The sequence below is a fragment of the Salvia hispanica genome, chromosome 6, assembly GCF_029641045.1.
Source record: "Salvia hispanica isolate PSC_SH4W2 chromosome 6, Shi_PSC_v1, whole genome shotgun sequence".
NCBI classification, from domain to species: Eukaryota; Viridiplantae; Streptophyta; class Magnoliopsida; order Lamiales; family Lamiaceae; genus Salvia; species Salvia hispanica.
The window spans coordinates 37,137,065-37,160,860 of record NC_142697.1 but is presented as its reverse complement, the minus strand read 5'-3'; the positions used below and the strand labels follow the sequence as shown (position 1 = coordinate 37,160,860).

Here is a 23,796-nt window from a genome sequence, read left to right as displayed (position 1 = left end):
ACTTGACAATAATTAGTGTGATTCTATTATCCGATGATATTTAAACCTCATCCGCTAGATTCCACTAATTATAAGAGTGTAGTTTGTTGAACGAATCCCTCTGGAAATGTGAGAAAATTATAGTGACAAAAACTAGAAGAAAGAGAGAGCACAAAAAAATGTGAAGATGGAAAGGGGAAGAAAGAACATAAAGAACCATGAATCACAGATTAACTCAACAATTTCAAGTGACAAAAAGGAAATTCAAAATGAGTTAGTAGAGGTGATATTATAAAAGAACCCAATGAAAAATACATATCATGGGTTCCTCTAGGCTACTCTAATCCAAAACTATCTCAGCACATAACTCACTTAACTCTTGCCAGCAGCCTTTTCCTTTGTCTTCTGTATCTTCAATACCTTTTTAACGATCTTTTGTTCTTCCACCAAGAAAGCTCTAATGATCCTACAAGATCAAAGGAGAGACAAATGAGCCTAAACGAATGGCAGAAGCACACAGAGCTGAATGGTAGTAGGAATCAAATGCAGGAACTAAAAACTTGAACTGGTGTAAAAGACAGTAAAAAAATTGGGGGAAAAAGCACACCTTTCTCTCACAGCACCACCAGACAACACTCCACCATAGGCACGGTTCACAGTCCTCCTGTTTCTGGATAGTCTAGACCTCTTGTACTCAGCAGGTCTCAAGTGAGGAATCTGATGAATAATCGGCAAAGAGTGGGGCAAATTAAACAGACTGCCAACCAATATCACAAAATGAATGTTTCCCAACATGATCTGGCTCAATGATTCAATTCTGGTGTATTGTATGTAAACAATGCTTTAACTAAACATAACCTTATTTAAACTTTTTAGTTAAATGAGTATACAACTCAGTTTACATTTCCTTTTCCTCAAGCAAATGGGATATGTAATAAACAGCCACAGACACTAACAATTGGATTTTATATATGATACCTCAAAATAACTATTTTGTCAATTTATACTCAAATCCAACCAAACTATTGGAATTTTTAAAAATAAGGGGAAAGTCAGAAAATTTTCAACTACTAAAGCAAAAAAACAAAATCCGATTGAGTTCAACACAAATTATCAGGATTATTCTTAGAACGTCTTCTTAACCGAACTCTACATGCTTCATCTTATCAATTTAAGAAGATATGAGAAAACATATCCATCCATCATAAGCTGTGGTTGAAAAATCGGAGCAAAATTTAAGAGAAACTAGCATAATTCAGAAACAAAAATCACCGCATTTCACAAACATTATAAATACAGACGGCTAAAACAAAATAAAAAATCAAGCTACATACCCCTTGGATTCTCTTTCCAGTGACAGGGCACTTAGGGCCGCTTGCCCTCTTCTTCGTGGTCTGGTACACTAGCTTCCCCCCTAAAATTCACACACAACACACTCAATCAATGACAAAACAAAACTAATCGATCAAAAAACAAGTAATGAATCAATTAACGCATTCAATGAACCAAGCTTAAAAGCAGATAGGATCAGATTAAAGAGACACGTTAGAGCGCACCGGGAGTCTTGACGACGCGGTGCTGGTTGGATTTAGTGGCATAGCTGTGGCGCTTCCTGTAGGTGAGTCGTTGCACCATTTTGAGGTGAATTAGTATTCGGAGCTGCGGGGGAACAGAAAATGAAGAGAGAAGAAGATGTTGATCTTCAAACCCTAATTGAATATCGTCCTTTTTTTAGTGACTCTCTGATTGCGGCTTTGGTTTTACATATAAAAGCCCAAATTCTTCTGGCCCATTACTAACTCTTTAAAAACACAATAGATTACATCATACAATATGATTAATTAGACAGTACCTATTTAGTTATTTAACTTAGGCAGTTTAATTTTATACTATTAAAACTATGGTCAAATATGAACCTTTAGATGAAAATAGATACTATTAGAGATCTAGGGTTCTGTCCTAACACTATAATTTAAGGAGTAAAAAATAATTTAATCGAAAAAGTAACTATATAAAATTTAACATTATATTTTTAAGGATTGAATTTGATTCTCTAAGTTAACTTTGCTACATAAAATAAATCATATAGATATGTCACAAGACTTAATCTAAGCGGTTGATCATCCTAATTTAATAACTTTAGTTTAGCCTAAGGTTTGACATAAAAATGAGTTCAGATATGCTAAAATCTAAATTCCCTAATTACATAGTAGTATTTTAAATTTTATATGTTAAATTGCATTTAAAGTAACCCCAAGAGTCTTTATAATTTTATATCTTAAATTGTATTTAAAATAGCCCCAAAATCTCGTGACATGAACATCTCCAATGATACATATACTTGGAGGATTAAATTCAAACACAAACTATTTATTCAGAATCTTGACACTTAGAAAATTTAATTGCTAAACCGCGCTATAATCTGCACTAGTAGCCTCAGTCATGCTTTAGGTTCGACCCAATAAATTGCATTATTGTGAGTGCTTTTATATTTTGTGTTGGGATTAATGGTCCACAAATATTCAAATTATTGGTTTGGGCCGTTGGTAACAAGATGGGTTGGCTGACTCATCAAAGGAGCAAGTTGTTGGGCAGTTAATTTGTTGAGCCCACAATATAAAGCTCATTGAAAAGTCAGAAGAAGAAACAGTACTCACATACTTACTCAATTCTATTCTCTCTCTCTCTCTGCAATAATTTGAGCTGGGCAAAACTCAAAGGGGGATCATCTGGATCTTGTTAGCAACCAAAGTCAGAGAAGGAAACAACCATGGAAGTTTGGTTAGTTTTGATTAGTTCAATCGAGCTTTTGAGCTAGGTGTATTGGAGTTTGTAGTTGTGTTGATCCTTGTTGATTGATCTTCATCTTGTATCGTTCCAACATTGAATAAATCGTAGCTTGAGTTTCCCGTGGATGTAGGATTCATCCGAACCACGTATATGCTTTGAGTGCTTTACATTTCTTGCATATCGATTATTGTTGTTCCATCCGATCGATTCACAAATTGGCGTCGTGTTGTGGGAACTTTTGTTCGGATCGATTGAGATGGCTGCCGCGAAATTTGATATGGAGAAATTCACGGGGATAAACGATTTTGGGATGTGGAAGCTCAAGATGAAGGCAATTCTGATGCAGCAAGGGTTGTGGGAGATTCTGAAACAGGACAAGGTTGAAGCCGATGAGAAGGATGATGCCAAGAAATCAGACCTTCAAGATAAAGCCTACAACACGTTAATCCTTAGTTTGAGTGATAGGGTTTTGAGAGAGGTCTCAAGGGAAGAGACTGCTTCGAAGGTGTGGGCAAAACTTGAGTCCATCTACATGACCAAGTCCCTCACCAATCGGCTGCATCTGAAGCATAAATCGTTTACTTTCAGATTCTCTGATTCTAAAGGCATTGGAGAGCAGCTTGAGGAATTTGCTAAATGCGTAGATGATCTTGAAAATATTGATGAGTCCATCAAGAATGAGGACAAAGCCTTAATGCTCCCGAACTCTCTTCCTAAAAGTTTTGATCAGTTTAAGGATGTCATGCTCCTTGGCAGAGATTCTAAGGTCACTTATGAGGAGGTGTACTCTGCATTGAAGTTGAAGGAATTCCAGATGGCAGCTGGAAAACCTATTGATCAAGCAGCTGAAGTAATGAATGTAAAAGCTGCTGATAAGTAGGAATTCAAGAAGAAAGGCCAGAAGAAGTGGAAATCTGGAAAGGAGAAAGAAGAGAAGGAAACCAGATCCTGCCATCATTGCAAGAAGCCCGAGCACCTGAAAAAGAATTGTTATGCATGGAAAAGAAAGCAAGAAGAGGGTGAAAAAGGGCAGAACACAGCAGATTCTATTCAAGAATCAGAAAATGAAGAAGTCTTGAATGTGATGGAGTATGACATCAGTGAGTCTTGGATAATGGACAATGGATGCAGCTTCCATCTGTGTCCTAAAAGGGAATGGTTCCATAATCTTGAGGATTCAACCGGTTCTGTCTTACTAGGGAATAATCAATCTTGCAAAGTTGAAGGGATTGGGAATGTCAAGTTTAGACTTCCTGATGGATCAGTGAAAGTAATTACAGAGGTGAGATTAATTTCAGAAATCAAGAGAAATTTGATCTCTCTTGGTGTTCTTAAGAAGAAAGGGTATTCTTTCCAGTCAGTGGATGGAAAGACGAGAGTTCTAAAGGGATCAAGGGTGGTCATGGAGGCTGTGAGAAAACATAGCCTATATTATTTGTCAGCTGAAGTGGTGATTGGAGAAATGAATTCAATCCAGAAGTCAGATGTGAGTTTATGGCATTTAATCCAGAGGTACTTTTCTGTCTTCCTCCATATCTAATATCACAAAGTCAGCTGGGAAGACGAACTCATTTACCCTCACCAATATATCCTCCGCAACCCCCACTGGATAGTATACTGATCTATCAGCCATCTGTAACGTGAAGGAGGTGGGCTTTAACGGACCAATCTTCATCTTTTTATACAAGGACAATGGCATGAGGTTAATGCTAGCTCCAAGGTCACATAAGGCATTCTCCACAAAGTGATCTCCAATAGTGCATTCAATAGTAAAGCTTCTTGGATCTTGCATCTTGGCCGGAAGCTTCCTTTGCAAAATTGCACTACAATTTTCCGTCAAGTTGACGGTCTCATGATACCCCCATTTCTTCTTTTTGGCGACAACTTCCTTAAGAAACTTAACATATCCGGGCATTTGCTGCAGTGCCTCAATCAGCGGAATGTTAATCTGCACCTTCTTGAAGATCTCCCAAAATTTGGCGAACTGATCATTCTTCTTCTTCTTTTGGAGCACTTGGGGGAATGGCACTCTGACCTCTGCTGGCTTGACTAGTGTGTTCACCTCAGTGTGAACTGCAGGAGATGATGTCTCAAGTTCCTCCTTTTCTGCCTCGACTTCTGCTTCTTTCTCTGGCTCAGCTGCAGACTTTGGTGGGGTCTATGGCATAGAAGGACCCTCATATCTCGTCCCACTCCTCAAGTGAATCGCCTTGCAATCCTTTGGATTTATAGTAGGTTGCCCTGGGAATTGCCATGGCTTATGCTGGCCGCTCACAGATTGAGCGATCTGACTCATCTGCACCTCTAAGTTCTTCATATGTGTTGCCATGTTGTGCACATCATTCTCTACTTTCTCGAGCCTCTTGTTTGAATGCTCCATATTCTTCTGCGACTGTGTCATGAAGGCATTCAGTATGTCCTCTGAACTCCTCTTCTGCGGCTCATTGATCATTCCTTGAGACACTGTAAACCCCGGAGGTGGCTGCAAGGCATTGTTGGGGTTTCCATAGGAGAGATTGGGATGTGGCTTAATCCCAAAGTGGTTGAAACCTCCACTCCCTTGATTGGGGCGGGAGTTGCTATAGTATCTGTTGCCCCCTTGGTGTATGTAGTTGACATCTTCTACACCTTCTAGGTTATCTTGCACCGATGATCCCACTCCCATAAGATCCAGCTTCCTGTGGATGAGCTCCAATTGATTCGCCAAGCTACTGTCGGGACTGACTTCCGAGGCAGAAGCTATTCTGTGCACCTTGCTCCTCTCATTAGTCCAAGTTCCATCATTCGAGGCAACTCTCTCGATCACCTCTATTGCTGCCGCCTCACCAATCTTTATCAGTGATCCTCCTGCGCTCGAATTTAGCTCGCTCTTTGCATCAGGCAAGCACCCCTTGTAGAATGCGAGGACTTGATGGGTTGGATTCAAACCATGATTAGGACACCGCTTCAAAAGGCTCTTGAACCTTTCCCAAGCTCCTCGGATACTCTCTTGAGGAGTCATCTCAAATGCTAGAATCGTTGATTGTCTATTCAAGGCTTCACTCGGAGGGTAGTATTTTTCTAAGAATTTGGCCACCAATGCATCCCACGTACGGATGGAGTTGGGCTCCAGACTGTCCAGCCAATCCCGGGCATAATCCTCTAGAGAGAAAGGAAATGCCCTTAATCTGATCTGTTCATCCGGTACTCCATTGATTTTCGTCGTGTTGCAGATTGAAAGGTGTCTAATCTGCGTACAGTGTGTTCAAAAGGGAATAACAGGTTTCCTAGATCCAGCAAATCCACTAGATCACACGGTCTAGGAACTCGTTGGTCGCAGGAAATCCCGGTCGTCGGACACACAGAGCACTTCTTTCAAAAACCCTCAACCACTTTACTAAACCTAGTATAGGGAAGTAGGGATCGATCCCACAGAAAAGGATGCGTAATACTCATGTTCAAGGATTTGGGTGTGTTTTTGGTGTTGGCTGCTGCCACGCATTTTCTTGGGTTGAGGAAAACAAATTAAACTGACTTGGGAAACTTTAAAACTCTTAAGCTAACAGCTAGACCTAGGCGAAATTATGAAAGAGCGTCGCAAAGGAAATTAACTGTTCAACACTTGATCTAAGAAAACTACTTCACTACTAGACCTAGGAAATAAACCTACTGTGGGGACCATGACTGAAAAGGCAAAGTACGAACGAAAAGCTGGCAGAATAACTAACTCTCGTACTAACTAACAGCGACATCGTCTTCTACAACCAAATTGCGTAAAACTCATAAGAAATTCAACATGAACGAAATCAAACAGAGCAAACTAATTTAAAATCAAATTAATGCATAAACCACGAAGAACTAAACAGATCTGCAGACACTAGACGAAGCAAAAACAGAATCCATCTAACAACTATCTTTCCTCACGTCGAATCCAACCTCAGACGCTAAATCCACTCCGGATCCAAGCGTCCAACACGAACTCCAACCAACAGAAACTCTTCGTCACTTCAGATTTGAACAAAAAAAAACTCCAAACATACAATAAACCACAGATCTATCACCACATTCCCATATCAAACACCACAACAACAAAATAAAACAGAGATCGACATAATACTTGTAGATATAAACTATCAGCAGAGAGATCTATGTAAATCGACTTGAAATTCAACTGCTAAACGCAGATCAACAAACGGAAAGACAATAAGTATTATCAACAGCCAGGTCGACTCCCAAAAGTGAAGTTCGACAGTAAAAACGTGCAAAACAACTGAAATTAAAAGGAATTGTATCTTCGTCCACACTCGGACGGTGTTGCCAACCGTGAAACTTCTAAAGAAAGTAACCTTTCGTACCCGACTACCCCAGATCTCCCATTCCCAAGTGTGTGTAATGTGTGTGAGCTAAGAAGAGTGAAAAGTGATCTTCTTTGCGTTGCATGCTCTTCTATATATAGGCGTTGGAGTGGCGCCCAGCGAGGTATAGATAAGACTTTGTTGCCCTCAGCTATTGACTCCTCTGTCACGCCAATTTTCCTTGTAAATCCTGCTCACTTCGTTCCTTTCCTTTGCTAGACCATCTCCTTCAGTACTTCCTCGATCTAGCGATTTTCTTCACACACCTGGCTTAGGAAACGTTTCAGACCCAGCAAATTATAACATTTTTCGCACATAACCGATGCATGAAATTAGCCTTATCACAGATCTGGATGAACTTGGTGATGTGTTTGTTAGGTTCCTCCGTGGATCGGCCTCTAAAAACATTATTCTCTACCATCTGAAGGAGCCCTCTCCTGATAAACTCGTAGTTTAGCAAGTGTTTTGGATGGTTTACAGTGCTTAATTGAGTATATTGTAGCACATTACTTGAGTTTTCATCCATGATCCCTTAGTTAGAGTGCTCTGATAAGTTTGTCGAGTTTTTGTAGTCAAAACAAGTGGAAACGGACGAAATGACAGCCAAAAGATCAAGCCGGGCGTTTTCACAGAACTAGCCGGGCGTTTTGCCACCCAGACCGGGCTGGGCGTTTTGCGCAACTTAGCGATTCAAGAAGAACGCCCGGTCGGGCGTTTTGTTGCTTAGAAATCGCCCGGCCGGGCGATTTGCTCGACTGCAGCTTAATTTCTATTTTTCGCCCCGGGTATACATAGGACCTAGGGTTCGACTCCAGGAGATATTCCACACGCCCCAGAAGCAGTTTCCACCTTTTGAGAGCAGATTGAAGCGCCAAAGAGTCCGATTCATCAACAAGTTTGAAGACGAAGACGATTTGCCCATTCAATTCACCCTTGGGAGTATCTTTATTAGTTTACTATGTTCAAATCTCTTTCTATGGATTTCCCTTGTGAATTTGCTTTGGATATGAGTAGCTAAATCATTTGTAGAGTTTTGGTGAAGACTACAATGAATGCTTTGGATTAATTCATGTACTTCTGATTACCTTTGCTCTTGTGATTTCTTTGTTTCGTTCTTGTGCCTTTTCAATTCAATTGTTTAGCTACCAATTGGGTTTGTTGTCCTAGTTTGAGTAATCGAGAGATATCCAATTGGGATTGATAAAAGAATGAACAACACCTAGATAATTTGCATTCGAGAGAAGAAATTCTAGAGTGAGGGCTTGAGCCTTTTGTTTTAAGGAGTTAATTGTGACGTATTAGAAGGAGACTTCAATATTAATAATTAATCAACTGGTTAAGTGCACTCGAGAGAGGGCTTAGTCTAGACTAGCGGCTTTCCTAGTAATCCTAGAGACTTCAAATGGGTAATCGAAGTTGTTGAGTTGTTCACATCGTGTTCGTTGTAGTTGGATCCAAGACTCTATCTCGTTCTATTATTTGAAACTCGTCTTTTGTTGCATACTTGTGTTTTGTTTATGTTCAATTGTTTTTCAAAAATCAAAACCAACTCTTCCGGATTTTCTAGATAGTAGTCAAAATTAGTTCGTGGTACTTGAGCTGCACAATTTGTCTTCGTGGATACGATACTCATACTTGTTTATTGCTACACTAGCCCCGTACACTTGCGGGTATTTCTCGTGTTTAAAATAAATCGAGTCATCTCCTGAGCTCAAAGTTGTTAGCATCCACGTTGTTGCTAACGATTGCTGGATTGGACACCCCATTATAGGCAAACATGTTCTGCACTGGTATCCCATTATGCCCCTGATCTAACCGCCTCTGCAATGCTGCGAGTTGCTCTTGAAGTTGAGCATTCGTTAGAGGAGGTGGTGGATTGGTATTCCTATTGTTTCCCCCGTTTCCTCCGTCCATCAGAAAAGGAGGATGTGGCTCGAACTGAACTGGTGAAGGTGACCGTCTTTGGACCGGAGAAGAAACTCGGATCCGCTGGTTTAGCCTCTTCAAAGCGTTTCTCCTTCTGTTGGATGCTTCGATCTCAAGATCAATAGGCTCTAAAGGTAAACCCTTAGAGCGTGTTTGCATACAACCTGAAAAAGACAACACAAATCTGAGAGCTCAAAAATAAAAATAAAAATTAAAGCAATAAAATCTAGAGTAGTAATTTCTATCTTTACCACGATATTAAGCTAAAAACACAATCTGTCCCCGGCAACGTCGCCAAAAACTTGACTCGATTTATTTGAAACACGAGAATTACCCGCAAGTGTACGGGGCTGTCATAATATAGGCAAGTCAAGATTATCGTATCCACAGAGACAAATTGTGCAACTCAAGTACCACAAACCGATTTTGACTACTATCTAGAGAATCCGGAAAGGTTGGTTTTGATTTTGAAAAACAAATAAACATAAACAAGCTAAAAGCACGCAACAAAGAAAAGTTTCAAATAAGAGAATACGGTAGAGCCTTGGATCCAACTACAACGAACACGATGCGAACAATTCAACAACTTCGATTACCCAATTAAATTCTCTAGGATTACTAGGAAAGCCGCTAGTTTAGGCTAAGCCCTCTCTCGAGTGCACTCAACCAGTTGATTAATCATTAATATTGAAGTCTCCTTCTAATACTTAACAATTAACTCCTTAAAACAAAAGGCTCAAGCCCTCACTCTAGAATTCCTTCTCTCGAATGCAAATTATCTAGGTGTTGTTCATTCTTTTATCAATCCTAATTAGGTATCTCTCGATTACTCAAAACTAGGTCAACAAACCCAATTGGTAGCTAAGCAATTGAATTGAAAAGGCACAAGAACGAAACAAAGAAATCACAAGAGCAAAGGTAATCAAAAGTCCTTGAATTAATCAAAAGCGTTCATTGTAGTCTTCACCAAAACTCTACAAAAGATTTAGCTACTCATATTCAATGCAAAATCACAAGAGAAATCCATAGAAAGTGAATTGGACATAGGAAAATTATAAAATACACCCAAGAGTGGATTAAATGACAAATCGTCTTCGTCTTCAATCTTGTTGATGACTGTGACTCTCCGTCTCTACAATCTACTCTCAAAACCTTTGAAAAACTCTTATGGGGCGTGTGGAATCCGTTTTGAAGTCGAACCCTAGGTCTTATTTATATCTGGGGCGAAAAATGCAGCAATTGCAAGGCATAAGCAAAATGCCCGGCCTGCAGTGTAAAAATGCCCGGCCGGGCGTTTTGCCCGAGATCCCGAAAATGTGACAAAACGCCCGGGGACAGTGAGAATGCCCGGTCTGAGGCTCGATTCGCCCAGTCTCGTGTGTAGAAACGCCCGACTGGCTGTAGTGAAACGCCCGACCTCCGGTTTGGTGCCATTTTCGTCCATTCCACTTGTTGTGACTACAAAAACTCGACAAACTCATCAAAACACTAAAGTAGGGGATCATAGATGAAAACTCAAGTAATGTGCTACGAAATACTCAATTATGCACTTTCAAACAACCAAAACACTTGCTAAACTACGAGTTTATCAGTATGACAACTATGTCTACATAAAAAAAGAGAATGGGAAGTCAGTAGCTTTCCTACTGTTATATGTTGACGATAGGTTGCTGGTTGGTTCAGATATGAATCAAATTCAAAAAGTGAAGTATGATCTCAAGAGTAGGTTTGAAATGAAAGATCTCGAGGAGGCCAAGAGGATTTTGGGAATCGATATATTCAGAGATAGAAGAAGAAGAATATTGTGGTTGAGTCAGCAGGATTACATCAACAAAGTCCTATTAAGATTTCAGATGCATGAAAATCGAGGACAGTATCAACTCCAATGGGACAACAGTTTAAGCTGTCAGCTGAGCAGAGGCCGAAAGATGATGAAGAAAGGAAAGAAATGAGCAAGATACCCTATGCAAACATAATTGGAAGTGTGATGTATGTCATGGTATGTACAAGGCCATACATTGCACATGCCGTGAGCTTGACAAGTAGATACATGAGTGATCCAGGAAGGGTGCATTGGCAAACACTAAAGTGGATACTAAGATATCTAAGAGGGTCCAGTGATTATGGGATTCTATCCTCAGCAGGTCAAGATCAGACAAGAGATCAGTTAGAGGGATTTTGTGATTCGGATTATGCTGCAAATTGTGAAAATAGAAAATCACAGACGGGGTACATTTTCACATTATTTGGCTCAGCCATTAGCTGGAAATCGAATCTACAATCTGTGGTTGCCTTATCCACAACTGAGGCAGAGTATAATGCTCTCACAGATGCAGTGAAAGAGAGTTATTGGCTCAAGGGTTTGCTGAGTGATTTCGGGATAGTTCAAAAGAAGGTTGTTGTCAATTGTGATACATCAGTGCTATTTGCCTATCTAAGCACCAGACTTTCCACAACAAGAGTAAGCACATGGATGTTAAGCTTCATTTTGTGAGAGAAGAAGTGAGCAAAGGGGGAGTGGAGGTGAGAAAGATTGGGACAAAGCACAATCATGCAGATGCCCTAACAAAGGCCCTACCAGCTACTAAGTTTGCCTATTGCTTGGAGTTGGTGAAGGTGCAGAGGAAATAAGGAGTTGTAAATGGAGACAATGAAAGCTGATTTGAAGATGTTGGGACCAAGGCGGAGATTTGTTGGGATTAATGGTCCACAAATATTCAAATTGTTGGTTTGGGCCGTTGGTAACAAGATGGGTTGGCTGACTCATCAAAGGAGCAAATTGTTGGGCAGTTAATTTGTTGAGCCCACAATATAAAGCTCATTGAAAAGTCAGAAGAAGAAACATTACTCACATACTTACTCAATTCTATTCTTTCTCTCTCTGCGATAATTTGAGCTGGGCAAAACTCAAAGGGGGATCATCTGGATCTTGTTAGCAGTCGAAGTCAGAGAAGGAAACAATCACAGAAGTTTGGTTAGTTTTGATTAGTTCAATCGAGCTTTTGAGCTAGGTGTATTGGAGTTTGTAGTTGTGTTGATTCTTGTTGATTGATCTTCATCTTGTATCGTTCCAACATTGAATAAATCGTAGCTTGAGTTTCCCGTGGATGTAGGATTCATCCGAACCACGTATATGCTTTGAGTGCTTTACATTTCTTGCATATCGATTATTGTTGTTCCATCCGATCGATTCACATTTTGTTTGATAGTATATCCATTATGATACTTAGGTCTCTTTTTTTTTAGCCTAGTTAATCTTAATATTAGCTTAACAAACTTTATTCTAACTCTAATACACGACTATTTGGTAAAATTCACTATAGATTAAGAAAGCTACCTGTTAAAATGTTCGGCCCATTCCAATTAATATATGGGCTATATAGGAAATGATACAACTGATGCCCGGGTAATTTGGCCTCATTTAAATACAGATATTCATTACTGTAGCCCAGTTTTTTATAAATTGAGCCATTTGCATAATAACATTTCTTATACTTTTACTCGGATTATAAACAATTAAATTAATAAAAATCTCGTCGATTCTAATTTTGTTACATTTATGATATACAGTATTTGAAGACCACATAGTTAATTTTAAGAGGAAATTCTTTATTATGTTTGGCAAGCATATATTTATGGAAGAGTTTGCTTAATCACGCGCAAGACGTCATAAAACTTATTAATTCACTCTTAAAATTCGTCGATTAATTTTTATTAGGAAAAAGTAAAGCGTGAGAGATTTGCCGCCAAAGCAACCAACGAAAACTTGTAAGGTGGAGGGCCAAAAATCCCTTACCAAAAAGAGTGTGCTCTCCTACTCTCTTGCCTTAAAAGTTCAGATTTTAACAACAAGATAATCTTTTTTATTTTTCAATGGGGACATAATATTTGAATTAGCTGATCCATCCGATTCCATCCATCTCATTTTACTACTTTGCCCCTCCAACTCATGCTCGATTTCTTCAAATATAGTATAATCTTGCAGGGACAGAACCGTCTTTTTCACTAGTTTAAATGATTAATCGTCGACTTCACCATCCAACTACTATATTTAGGAATTTCAGATACACTGCCGATAAAATTTATTCGATATTGGATAAGGTCTACTGAATAAGAGGTAATAATGGGGTTTTCTTTAAATTAAAAAAGCAATGATTGTAAAATAGAAAATCAATTTGTGGTCAGATGTGGCATTACTTATAAGGGATGTGCTATTTTTTTCCAATCCTATTATTGGATCTTACTGTTACAGACACATACCCTAATTAAAATTATCATATTTTTCACTCTGCATAAGAGCCTTTTTTTAAAAATAAACTATTTCATCGGATTTACATGTCTGGCAAACTGCCATGGCACATCAAATTTATCAATAATTTCAAACTAGTCATTTAAAAGTTAAAACCCCACTCATTTTCAGTAAAAATAGATAATTTTAATTGTAAAATCCTTTTTATTCTCAATTAATCCTAAACATTATGAGCCATTAAACGCAACCCCCATGAAGCCACGTGTATGTAACACAATAAACATCCAGGAGATAAATACGAAAAAAAAAAACTATCCCCCTTCCACATATAGCAGTTTTCGTTATCTCCAAATTACATATAAATATAGTATTATGATGATATTTTAATGAATATAAAATGAAATTATAACAAGACAAGTTTGCAGACAGCAAAGTATGGCCCATTCTGACAAAGTCATTAACAATAATCAATTATCGTAGATAACACAACCACAATCTCAGACTTCATATGTGAATTCAAAAAAAGTGTCCGTGTATAATTTGCATCCATTAACACACTATTTGACCAATTAATACTGCATTACTCCATATATGTAATTAAACTAGAGAAAAAGATTAGGAGTAATAATCACTAACCCTTTATTAACTGCTAATTAGGAGTAATAATCTATTCCATTTCCAGCTTTGGATCAGCGGTTAACTAATTACCGTTAATCACCAGGAAGCGAACAAACAATTAAGCACCATTAATTAATTAATTAATCTCCCTAAAAATGTTACATCACGCCGGCGAAGACGACGAGCCATCGAAATGATGGACTCCGTTTCCATTCTCAACGAAATTATTACCGTTACCGTTATTATCCTCCCTCTTCCGTTCCTCTCCTCCGCTCCCGCCGCTGCCGCTGTGCTCGTAGCTCATCACACTCTCATTGTTAACGCCGCCGCCGCTGCTCGATTCCCTCCTGCATATGTTTTTATTATTGTGCATCCACACCTTCAGCACTCCTTTCGAAACTCCGATTTCGTTGCAGAATTCCTTCACCGCCGCATCGTCGGATTTCTGCATTTTCCAGCCTAATTTCACCGAAAAGGAACGCATTTTTTCCTTCTGAATTTGGCTGAATTTCGTCCGGAATCGCTTCCGGCCGATCGGATTTTCCACGGTGGGGGTCACCGGCGCCGGGTGGTGGTCGTCGGCGGCGGAGAACCCGAAAAAAACATGCGGATGGGCGGCCGCCGGCGGAGGCGGCGGCGGCGACGGCGAGAGGGAGAAGCGCTTGGGGAGGGGAGGGTGGCGGAAGTCTAGGAAGGGCGGGGTTATGGCGGCGGAGGTGGGGGACTCGGGGTCGCGGCGGTGGAAGTTGCGGTGGCAGCCGCACGCGGCGCATGTGAGCGCGGCGGGGGCCACTGCGGCGGTGGACGGGGGCGGGGGCATGAACTCGCCGCAGCCGTCCACCGCGTGGCCGCCGATGCCGGCTGCATGGTTCTTCATGCATTCTTTGTAGGCGACGGCGACGGGGGGCGGCGGCGGGTGGCGGCGCTTGGCGCCGTTGGTGGTGTGCGGCGGCGTGTCGATTTCGGTGTCGTTGGTGGAGGTGGGAGTGGGAGTTGGGGTCAAGTCTATATCCATTGGTAGTGTGAGGCAATTTTTGGGGGTTAGGGTTGTTAAATAAGGGGGGAATTGGGAATGGGATCTTGATTTTGATGATTTGGGATTGGCACGGGGTGATTTAGGAGATTGGTTAAAGTTGGGGGTTTTTATTGTGTGGGGTTTGGGGTTGAGGGGAGAGATAACAACTTGACAAAAAAGTTAGTGTTTCCCAATAATGTCAACCACTTGTGTTATGGGAAATTGAAGGTTGGATTCATAAGGTTGTTGCTCTATTAACTTGCAACGCCTTCTAAGTTACACTCCACGCACCATTGGTGGTTGCACTCAGATTAATATTCACTCATTCAACTATATTTGGTATTTAATTCAATTTGCCCGAATTCATTAATGCAATTTTGATATTCAAGTTTCCCTCCAAAATGATTTTAAAAATATTTAGTGTTTTACTAATATCAATTTTTGTCCATTTTATTTTGAATAACTTAAAAAAATACTTCTTTCATTAATTTAATTAATTACATGAAAATTAGTTTTTTTATATATTTAAATAAATGAATGAAAGAGTAAATCTGTTTTTATTAAACATAGGTAGCAGTAACTCATGTTTTAAAAAGGTTAAAAAGTAAAAAGCCGAATGAGGCGGAACGGGTTGGGCCTATTAGAGAAGCCCATATTGGAGTTGAACTGTTGAATTTTGAATTCTTTTAATATTTTTTAGATTTTAAACTTTATGTTTCTCATATATTTATATTTTTAGTTTTTATGCGAATATGACCATAAAGAATAAAAAATATATAAATAATTTTTTACGGTTAGTGTTTAGTATTCTTGTCCAGCTTAAAATTCGATGGATTGCCCCGATTAAGATTTTTACTAGTTTAGAGTAACCATTTCAGCAATGTGATGACAAATAGTAAGCATTGGCTGTGTAACTTATTATTCGCCAAATGTTAAAATATCTACTTAAAAACAAATTTTATTTTCAAACATTACACTTTTTTAGAGAGACAGAGCACTTTAAGGAACTGATGAAATATACTTTACTACGCAAATTCAAATACATCCGACTTAGTGGTTATGGTAAGTTCTTTGAATTTGAGGTCACGATTCTCTCTATACATAACATTTATTTATTGCAGATTTATGGATCATGCAGTCCAGTGTAAAACATAAATACACACGTGGCAGCTGTACAATACTCGGCCCCCCCTTATACAAATAGTAATCCATGTGGTGGTTGTACTGTTTGGGTGAGCCATATCGCACAATATAATCAACCTTCATTCTAATCACTAGTACTATTAATTAATTAGTAGTAGTTTTTTGATATATATAATTAGTGAGACAATTTCAGAATCGGTTTTGTAGTAATAAGATTGTAATTTTATTAGACGTGTTGTGGAATGCTAAAAGTCCAGTTTATAAATTATTTGACTGTAATTATGTAACTATGAATTGTTAAATCTTAAGTAAAAAAAATAATTAATTGAAATTATTCAGGATTGATAATGAGATTTATTAATTAGGGGTTAATTACAGGATTTAGGCCGGGCGAGTATATCTGTCTTAATTATTTTCTATAATAAGTACTACTAATTAGTTTAAAAATCAACCAATATGTTGAAAAAAAACTGGTAGTGTTCTAGCACTAATTGATCTTATAGATATTGTAAATTAGCTTTCACTATTTACTTTTGGATTGGTGAATTCAATAAAAATATCTGCACTTCTGATAAGCTCTGAGATAAAACACATGTAATTCGTGAATATTGAAGCACGCAAAAGAAGTAAAAGAAACATACACATACTCATTAATTGTTTGTTTAGTCAGATATAATCCTAATGACATGTTTAGGTATAGGGAAATTATAATTCTAAAGTATCAAATAATTAGTTGAAAATGGATATATACATCATTAATCACGTTTGCGGTGTTAGATTGATGTTGTATAATTCATCAGTTGAAGTTTTACAAAAACAGATGCATTAATTAGGTGTTTAGTATTAATCACATTTAGCTCATTAATTTCATTGGTTTACAAAGTCAGACTTTTCTACTAATACAATAATTGATTAATTGAACAAAACACTTCCTAGCTAATCAAATAAGAAATTAAGTGGAATCTTGATTATCTTCACTTAATCCAAAGTGAGGTATATAAAAACAAAGATTTAGAAACAAACAGTTGAATTTTGTAATTTTTTAATGTTAGTATCATTTCCAAAAATAGGCTGGCTCGATAACCTAATCACATTTCCAGATTTGGGATGACATTAGATTTGCTAAAATATTTAAATATTTTCCCTTGGTATTGACATGATTACATGATTAAGATAATAATATATTTGGAAAAATTGTCGAGCACGCTGAGGTGTTAATCACTTTTTTGAATTCTTTAATCATCAGATTAATTGGACACGTTGTGTATGTTATAGCCATAACTTAAGCATTAATTATTTGATTAGCCCTTGATTAAATTCCAAAGCTTGCCATAATTCCGAGATTAAATAATCTAGTCGATAGCTAAGTGTCGACTAGAGAGAAGAAAGTTTACAATAGATGAATAGAGGGAATAGATTATTCGAAACACAAGGAATCTCAACTTGTTTATCTACCAATCTATGTTCTTTAGTGAGAAAGATTAGCATAAACAAAAAAGAATTTAGGAAAAATTATAACAAGAAATTAATAATCGACAATCGACCTGAATGAGGATAAGTGGATAACACATTTTCAGTGTGAGGACAAAGATGCTAATATTTTGTTAAGACCAACTCTATCCTTTTAAATTGATAGATAAATCAAACCTTTGGGCCGTGATATGACGAATTTAAATCCGATCTATTTGACCTCTGATATTAATTAATTTATCTCTAGATCAACACATACACATATAAATCCAACTACATAAGCACATTGTGCACAAAATGAATGTGAACGCGAGTATAATTTTTTGATGGAAATTAATTTTATGAACTTTTTACATATAATTAAATTATTATTATTCGGATGAAAGTTCAACTCCGATAGGATAAACTTTTTTTTATGAATGTAAAAACACTCAAAGTCAAGAACTGACTAGCAAAATCAATAAAATATGATAATAATACAAACCACATATAATACACGTCAAATCAAAATAGAAACAAGAAATTTCTAATAAAATACAAGAACCGGTGACAAACAATAAAAAAATACAACAATAACATGTTCGTTCTCTTTTAGCAAATGGTTCGAACTCGCACCACACAAATGACCCAAACAACTGTCTCGACAACACTCATCAAATGAGTCCCTGACTCATTTGAAAAACCATGACGACAATAATAACTAAAAATATTGAATCCCTGAACAACATTGGTCAAAATATCTCGAGCAATTAACTACGACATATATTGCGTCAGTCAGCAACAACCAGAGAATTTAAACTGATGGGAATTTATAGTAGTATGATTTTTCATAGCAATGCCTAAAATTGAGGCATCGACATATGTTACATACATGAAGTGAACGAACTCCCATAACATAATTCATCCTTTTGAATTTTCAAGATTTGCATACTGGAAAAAAAAAGTTATGCATGAGCCGAATTTGCAGCACATTAAGTAAGATATTATTATCACTTAAAGTTAAAAATTAAACATGTTCTATGAATTTATTTTAATATTTTTATTTAAAATTTTGGAAAAAGAAATAAACAAATGTGATAATTAGTGGTCTCGTACACAGACAACACTTACTTAGTGCAAGATGCATCAGACCTGAATAAAAGGACTGCAACATAATGTTCATGATTGATGTGTCAATATATTGCTCTTTGGTAATAATATCCGAAAGAAAGTTTGAATTATCTAATGCTATTATTTTAAAATATGATAAAATTTAAATGCAATGGTTTTAATTTTTGAATACTTTTATTGACCACGGCGCGAATTCAATTTCATCACAGCATAACTGTTAAATAAGTTAGCATTTATATGAATTTAATGTGATTTATTGGATTCTAAAATACCTAAACAAACCACTTACTAAATAAATAGAAAATATGGAGTATATTTTACAATACTAAACATTTTTTCCAAATTAATTAAGTCCCGGTTTTTTTCTTGTTGCAGATTAAAATGGATCTTTGTCAAATTAAACAAAAAATCACTAAATTTGAATTTCACCAATATGTTTATGTATCATGTGTACGGTAACAGGTTACCGATCTTAACTTATCAAATATTAGTTCCAAACTCAAAAGTGACGATGTTAGATATGTTTGATCTACTTTTCAAATAAGTCTCAGATATTTGAGATACAAAATAATTCAAATTAGAAAGTTAGTGTTAATTGTGTTTTATTAGGGAGCCATGCGTGTAGTGTAGGTAGCATGAGATAGGGGGTTTTGATCAAAGGTTGGAATTATAGAAAATGACAAACGAATATGAATAAATAATGAGGTCTACAAATTTAGGTGTAATTAGTGGATTAGGACAATGTCATTACCATTTGTCATATCACGTACGATACCACAAGCACGCCTTAATTACTTCACAAATTATTTCCACCCACAATATTAGAAATTTTTTAATATAAATATTTAAAGGGATAATTGCAAATCGAATATTTTTGAAATTCTTTGTATTGTTAGATTAAACTTGATTCTTGGATAAACATAATAAAACTCAATTTGGTTAATCCTTATCCATCTATACCTTTCTGTTTTCATTGCTCACTATAAAAAAAGCAAAAATATAATAGAACATGTACAGCAATAAAAGAAAACAAGGGTGTAATGACTTATTAATAACGGCAATAAATATTATTTATTGAAATCAATATATATGTTGACTGAATGTTAATAGTCATGGGATTCATAGTGGTGGTCGACACCCCCAACTAATTAGAGTAATTGTACAATTAAATTATGTCAGATCCTTTGAAAATGGACACCAAAGAATTGAATCAAGAAATAACACTTGTTCAATAAAGCAGATATCATTCAATAAACACAATATATACAAGATTTTTTTCCTGTCAAATTTGGTTGTTAATTAGTACCTACTTTTTTAGGTTTGTATTGCATAATACTATCAAATTAAATAGCAATTTTATATCAATGCAGGTACAATCGACTCACACAATTAGTAAATTTGTCTATTATACAGTAACCCATACATTAAACAAAATTAAATAAAAATAAACTGTATTAGGAAAATCTAGTATGACTTTCATCATATATCATGTTGTTAGTTTTATTTAACACAAATACTAATCATACATTACTTTTTCCTATAGCTATCTAATATAAATTGCAGAAAAATAACTGGGCTAATTAATAAAAAAAATTGTATTGCTAAAAAGTAAAAGTGATAATATCCCATTCAATATTTTCTAAGATGTCCACACATGATATCCATAGATAGATAAACTATTTTCTAGCATTTTACCTGTTGAAATTAGGCTACAAAAATTATTGAGCAAATGTTAGGGACCGGATCGCTACTTTACCGAAATAAGAGCCCCAAATAAAACTTTGTGATTTGTATTATTAAAGAAAAAATTAAATTAAATACGGAGTATGTGATTTGTATTCTTCGTGTGTTTATTTTTGACTGACCTTGTGGTGCTGCTAAATAATTGAATTTAAGAAGCTTATATTATTATTTATAATTCTTTTTAATGTTAAATTATATTGGGAATCAATTATTGTTGGGTGCTTCCTTAAAAAAAACTGGTGGACACAACACATTAATGAATTGGACGACTATTGGCCTAAAGAATGTTAGAGTTTATATGAGAATAGTAGTTGTGGACTTTTGCATTTAGTGTTTGAATTTAAAAATATCATTTTCAAAATTTAAAATATTGAACTGAAAGCTTGTTCTGTACTTAAATGTTTAAAATAAACTACTATATATTTTTTAAATTGATCATATTTATGACACAAAAATACGCTGACTAAGAGAGTGGTAAGCCAAGAAAAAGATAAAGCAAACTTTGGCTAAAGAGAACCTAAAGAAGTGAAGCATTCAAATTCCAAAACAAGGAGTTTCGCATATGTAGAATGTCAGGATAGAGTGAAACAAACTTAGATAATCCAATTATGCATACACACTTAATACCGTGTTAATCAATTTATAAATTACTATACTAGCTAACATGATCAATTTAATCACTTGATTAAGTACTTAACTGCGTTTAGTCAATTTTCCTTACACAATTTTTTTCAAAAAAACTAGAATTTTTTTTTTTATAAACAATTATTTGTCTCCTTTCTAGGATAGTGCTTTTGGATTTTCTTTATTTGGGATTTGGGCTTCAAACCAACATTGTGGTTCCAATTTGAGTCGTATTTGAAATTTTCTCCAAAAAGTTACATTTTGGTGTAGTGGTTATCTTATTCAGTTATACTCCATTTTAATCAAATTATACTGCTATACCATATAGGGTACTTACTTTAGAAGCAAACTTTGATTACACTCGGTTATCATGCACCGTTTTCTCAAAAGATAACCAAATCAACACATTTCGTATGGCATCAAATAATTTGAACTATCTAAAATTAGTAATACGCCAAAAGTATCAGTTCATTAATAATTGAGCTTATGACATAAAATGTCATTAATGGACAACTTTCCCCATGATGCTTTTTAAGATAACATAAGTTACATAATCATTTGGTTTACTTCTTTTCCCTTACTTATTTTATACTGAATAATTATTTTTTCGAATAATGCATAGTTAAGGGAAATGTCTCTAATCATATTATGACATATTCCAGAACTTTGTTGTTTTTATTTAAGATAAGGACACGTTTTTAATTACGCTGAACCTATTGATATGCGATATTTCGTACTTCAATTATTTTAGCCTCTTCTTTTAGGATTATTGATCATGAAAGATGAATCACACATTTTTTTGGATTATTATAGGTATATAATATCAATTAGTATTATATTAAATTTTCATTTATTGTAATTTTGTACACGTGTATATGGTTTTCGGTCTCTAAAGTTGGTGAACTTAATTAATGAAATGAACTCAATTAATTAAGACCTTTAATCTAATTCCCATATAAATCCGATTTTGTAAAAATTAACCAATAAAATTTTAAATTAAGATATGTATAGTTACTGCAGAGAATCTTGCATGCGCATGATTATTAAGGGTTTCTATAAGTATTTGCAAGCAAAATAAAAAAAGTAGGAATAATTGAGTTTTTACGATATATTGTAAGTGTAAATAAAGGGATCCAATGCAAATTTTTGGGACACGAAAGTGGTGCCACTGTTTACTGATTCTTACAAATCAGATGCCTTACTTTCATAAATATGGAATATATATATCAATCATTAATTACTTAATTGGATAAATTGAAGAATATGTCTGCCATATTTCATATCAACAAAACAAAATTAGGATTTTTCCACTACAAAACGAATATTTGAACACGCTGAACTTTCGATAAGTTTTTTATCAACGTGTCACATAACTTTAAGCAATGTTTTTTCCATGAGATTAACTGTAGCAACATGTGCATTTTACAATTTTCAAAATTTCCAATAATAATGCTCCATAATTATAAAAAGCAACAGATGTGACTGGAAGAAGATTTGAACACTTGGTTTTTCTCACAACTTTTATGGCTTCAAACATGTGACATGGAACAAACATATAATTAAAACATAGAATCCAACATCCTTAACATATGCTAAAACTAACCTAGGAAAACAATAAAATCCCAACTAACCAAATCAATCTCTTAGGCATTGATCTCTTCTTGGCACGCTTTCTTTTTCAATCTAAACTATATACATCAAAAACATTGATTTCATCCAAAACGAAGCATGCATGCACAAACCTTGAAAACAACCTAAGACATAAATCAACTTCTATTATGGATAGGATCTGATCCTCTGTTAACCTTCCTTTTGCTGGATTGGTTTGAATCAAATCCCATCTTTTGAGCTTCTCCCTTATCACCTACCTTCACCTCCGCTGCCTCAGGCTCGCTTTTGGGCTCATCTCTATTGTCCGGTCTTAGAGCACCACCACGACCACGGCCTAAATCTCTCATGCCAATAGCTATGTGCATTTGAGATGACACCAACATTAATACTACTAAGCAAATGATTGCTAAACACCACCTATGGATTTGCACAACCATAGCTAAGTAGTAATTCAAGAAGGCGGAGAGTGAGTGAGAGAGAGAGGGGTTGAGGGAGAGAGATAGAAGTGTTGCTTGATGTTGTATGGTGAAGGAAAAATTGTTATAGCATATAAGAAGGTCTAAGGGGCCGGAATTGGTGAAAGAGTTTCGGATTCACCTCAATCATGAAGCCTCTTATTTAGAAAAGAATCTCAATAGGATAGTTAAAAGGTGATTGGAACAAACATTAACACCCTCAAGAAGCTAATTAAGCATCTTTGCCCTTTTGTTTTAACCCTAATTGTAACTATCACCAACATATATATATATATACTCTCTCATCCACTATACGCCCGGGATGAGTCATATTCGTATATTTGGTATACTTCGTCTGGTGTAGCATCTACGAGACTCATGTTTGTGCATGGCTATTGGTTTGAGTATACCAAGCTAGTTCTTTAATTTCATGATTTGAGAAATAAAAGTTCTCTAGTGAGTTTATGACCTAATCTGGGCCCTCTGCATCACTAAACATCTTATGTTAACATGCAAAAATCTTATCATTTTCTTCATTGCAGATACAATGTAGAGGGTCACTAATTAAGTAATTTGTCAATGAGTAAACCAAAGTATGTATTGATTGATTAATTAAATCCCTCCAATTGAGGATATATTTATTTTTAAAATTTGTATATGGACATCTTTTGCTTGATCTTCACTATAAAATTGGCAGTAGTGATATCGAATATGAGATGCAAGTCGATT

The 23,796-nt window shown here is 36.2% G+C and overlaps 2 protein-coding genes and 2 pseudogenes across 2 annotated transcripts; 1 reads left to right on the top strand and 3 right to left on the bottom strand.

Annotated features, from left to right (window-relative positions):
* Positions 1-188: 188 nt before the first annotated feature.
* On the bottom strand, positions 189-1,718 carry LOC125207154 (large ribosomal subunit protein eL34). Its single transcript, XM_048106375.2, has 4 exons — positions 1,536-1,718; positions 1,314-1,393; positions 587-696; positions 189-445 (listed from the first exon to the last, which is right to left on the bottom strand). The coding sequence occupies exons 1-4, from the start codon at positions 1,612-1,614 to the stop codon at positions 352-354; spliced, it is 363 nt and encodes a 120-aa protein (XP_047962332.1). The 5' UTR covers positions 1,615-1,718; the 3' UTR covers positions 189-351.
* A 2,552-nt stretch (positions 1,719-4,270) lies between these two features.
* Positions 4,271-9,188, bottom strand: LOC125206777 (uncharacterized). The gene is made up of 4 exons (XM_089061601.1): positions 8,813-9,188; positions 7,463-7,544; positions 5,045-5,993; positions 4,271-4,927 (listed from the first exon to the last, which is right to left on the bottom strand). Exons 1-4 carry the CDS (start codon positions 9,186-9,188, stop codon positions 4,271-4,273), a joined length of 2,064 nt encoding a protein of 687 aa, XP_088917727.1.
* Positions 9,189-10,914: 1,726 nt separating this feature from the next.
* LOC125206776 (secreted RxLR effector protein 161 pseudogene) lies at positions 10,915-11,660 on the top strand (annotated as a pseudogene).
* A 2,121-nt stretch (positions 11,661-13,781) lies between these two features.
* LOC125204314 (zinc-finger homeodomain protein 11 pseudogene) lies at positions 13,782-15,048 on the bottom strand (annotated as a pseudogene).
* Between the last annotated feature and the right edge of the window lie 8,748 nt (positions 15,049-23,796).

Coding starts and splice junctions, on each gene's coding strand:
- LOC125206777 (XM_089061601.1), bottom strand. CDS start 9,188: ATGCAAACACGCTCTAAGGGTTTACCTTTAGAGCCTATTGATCTTGAG. Junction 7,545..8,812: donor GGATGCTAACAACTTTGAGC/TCAGGAGATGAC, acceptor ACTACGAGTTTA/TCAGGAGAGGGCTCCTTCAG. Junction 5,994..7,462: donor CCTAACAAACACATCACCAA/GTTCATCCAGAT, acceptor TACGCAGATTAG/ACACCTTTCAATCTGCAACA.
- LOC125207154 (XM_048106375.2), bottom strand. CDS start 1,614: ATGGTGCAACGACTCACCTACAGGAAGCGCCACAGCTATGCCACTAAA. Junction 1,394..1,535: donor CCGCGTCGTCAAGACTCCCG/GTGCGCTCTAAC, acceptor TGTGAATTTTAG/GGGGGAAGCTAGTGTACCAG. Junction 446..586: donor GGTGGTGCTGTGAGAGAAAG/GTGTGCTTTTTC, acceptor TTGATCTTGTAG/GATCATTAGAGCTTTCTTGG.